This window comes from Scylla paramamosain, chromosome 40 (assembly GCF_035594125.1).
Source record: "Scylla paramamosain isolate STU-SP2022 chromosome 40, ASM3559412v1, whole genome shotgun sequence".
NCBI lineage: Eukaryota > Metazoa > Arthropoda > Malacostraca > Decapoda > Portunidae > Scylla > Scylla paramamosain.
Genome location: NC_087190.1, coordinates 6,326,563 through 6,329,661, shown reverse-complemented (window position 1 = coordinate 6,329,661; position 3,099 = coordinate 6,326,563). Strand labels below are relative to the sequence as shown.

Here is a 3,099-nt window from a genome sequence, read left to right as displayed (position 1 = left end):
TTTTTTTTCTCCATATAGGGTGCTTTGCATACTTTTTTTGCGGTATAACATCTACCAATGTGAAATACACTCAAAATATAGGTTTTGTTAATATTATTTTTCTCCTTATAGAGTGCTATTCATGTTCTTTATCGTTTTTGTACCTAAAAAGCTCAAAATACTTATAGTACACTTTTTTCATAATGTTTTTTTCTTTTTTCATATAGGGTATTTTCCATGTTTTTTTTTTGGGCGTTTTGATAATTAACAATGTAAATAACAGTCAAAGCATATGTTTTTTGGTAATGTTCTCTTTCTCCATATAAAGTGTTATTCACTCGTTTCAGTATATTGCTAAAAAATGTTTCTTGTAGTACTGTTTCCTTTCCCATATGTATATATATATATATATATATATGTATATATATATATATATATATATATATATATATATATATATATATATATATATATATATATATATATATATATATATATATATATATATATATATATATATATATATATATATATATATATATATATATATATATATATATATATATATATATATATATATATATATATATATATATATATATATATATATATATATATATATATATATATATATATATATATATATATATATATATATATATGTTACGCATAATGTGGACAATTGCCTAATGTGAACATTAGGCAGAAAATTGCCTAATGTGTACATCAAGCAAGTAGGTTGCGTAAAGTTTACAAATTGTTAACATTAGGCAAAAAATGCCTATTGTTCAAATTATGCAGCTCAATTTTGCCCAATGTGAATAAGGAAAACATAATTAATTAATGCAATATTAGTATAAGTAAAATAGGTCAATCGATCTCAGGGTTCAGTTGAGTCCAATCACAAATTTTTGCATGATCTGCCTGGGTGACAGCGCGAGTTGCATTTAATTTCTTTTCTTAGGCAGCTGCACCTTCCTGATGTACATTGAGTAGTACATTGACACTTTGTATAACCTTGCCCACCAGTGGCTCTTGCTGTTGCTGTTCTCATCGATAGGCAGATATCAGGAACCTCTTCAGACTTTATAAGGGTCTGTTTGATCCCACTTAGGTCAGCTGGTGTAAATTTTGTTCTAATAATTCCCTCCCGACAACCTACAGTGTATAGTCCTTCTTCTTCCTTAAGGATGACTACTAACAGATTTTTTGGATCTGTTGGACCACGATCGACATCTGGAACCCTCAGCGTAGCACACTGACCAATGGACAATGGCTTAAGCAGGTTTTTGCCGCGTCTTGTCATCCGTGCTGCTGCCTTTGATTGTCCTATATTAGCTGCAACACGGATCTTTTGGAAATTCGTAGCTACTGTCTCTGCCCGTGTCTCTGCTTCTGCCTCTTCCCCTGCCTCTGCCTCTGCACCTGTCTCTGCTTCTGCCTCTGCCCCTGTCTGTGCTTCTTCTTCTGCCTCTAACTCTGTTGCTGCTTCTGCTTCTGCACCTGTCTCTGCTTCTGCCTCTGACCTCCCTGCCCGTGTCTCTGCTTCTGCTTCTGTCTCTGCCCCTGTCTGTGCTTCTTCTTCTGCCTCTGCCCCTGTTGCTGCTTCTGCCTCTGCACCTGTCTCTGCTTCTGCCTCAGTCTCTGCTTCCAGAAATGACTCGAGATCTTCCTCGGTGAATATATTACAAAAAGCTGTACTTGGCACGATAGATGATGCTAATCCAACTTGCGGATCTAGTCCAAATGTAACTTTAAAAGGACTGTGGCCAGTTGTTTCATGCTGACTGATATTAACTTGCCACTGAACAAACTTAAGACCTACTGACCACTTTTTGCTGTTATTTTCCCTCATCCAAATGGTTAGTTTGTCCTGGATCACACCGTTTAGACGTTCAACAGCTCCTTGGCTTTGAGGATGACGTGGGCGTCCAGTCACCAGCTTCAGCTCTGGCCATAGCATTGAAAGCTCGGTGATGATGGCATTCACAAACTCCCGTCCGTTGTCGGAATGTAAAATAGCAGGTGCTCCAAATGTCAGAAATATATCTAGAAGGTTCGCTGCGACTTCCTCTGCTCTTTTTGATGTCAGTGGACGCAACACACAAAATTTGCTGAAATGATTTACATATGTCATGATGTACTTAAAGTTTCCATCAGGTAATGTTTGAAAATTTATAAGATCTATCTGGCATCTAGAATGGATATCATGACTGCGTACCGGTTTTACTACCAAACCCTTTGGAGTTTTTCTGGCTTTCTTTTGATGACAGTGCTCACAGAATGAAATGTAGAGGTAGCATACTTCTTGTGTGATGTTTGACCATTTCTTTCTCACTTCTGCAATTGTTTTCTTGCCACCTCCATGGCCAATAGCTTCATGAGCTGTTTTAATAATACCAAACACTTCTTCTACACATGCAACAAACTTAAATTCATGTTCACTGGTATCTTTTCTTTTGCGAATAAGTCGGTCAGCATTGCCAACACGCAGAACTTCATAGCGTTTCTTGAGGTTATAGTCAAATGTAGACTGGGCTCCAGAAGAATTGATTCTTAACAAATCCTGCAACCACTGATCACGCTGGAGAGCGGGCTGGATGACAGCATTTTCAGCCTTGCCTTGCAGCGTTTGACGCAGCTGAAGTTCAAAAGCAGCTTGATCCATAGTGCATAAACTGTAATAGATAGAAAAGTTTAGTAATTTACAAAGAAAATATAGAGAAAAAAACATCAGCGAACCCACACAGTAATCAGAAATCCATAAGTTTAGAAAGATTTAGCATCACACTCACTTTACTTCGCGTTTTAGCGCCACTTTACTTCGCGTTTTAGCGCCACTCACTATGCTTCTCGTTTGAAAGAATTTGCACGCACCTGCTCACAACAACTCGGTTATAACAAACCCAAAGCTTCGAACAACATCTTTGCTCACAACAACTCGGTAACAGACCCAAAGTTTCGAACAACATTCGAACAAAACTGTAGACACTGGTTTGTCATTCAATTCACATTAGGCAAAATACCCTTGCCTAATTTGAAAATCATGCCTAAAGTGGACATTAAGCAAGTAAGTTGCCTATTGTCAACATCGTGCAAACAAATTGCCTAATATGAAGA

General features: G+C 36.9%; 1 protein-coding gene across 1 annotated transcript; it reads right to left on the bottom strand.

Annotated features, from left to right (window-relative positions):
• Positions 1–701: 701 nt before the first annotated feature.
• On the bottom strand, positions 702–2,721 carry LOC135092377 (KRAB-A domain-containing protein 2-like). The gene has a single exon (XM_063990830.1). The coding sequence runs from the start codon at positions 2,711–2,713 to the stop codon at positions 881–883; it is 1,833 nt and encodes a 610-aa protein (XP_063846900.1). The 5' UTR covers positions 2,714–2,721; the 3' UTR covers positions 702–880.
• Positions 2,722–3,099: the final 378 nt, after the last annotated feature.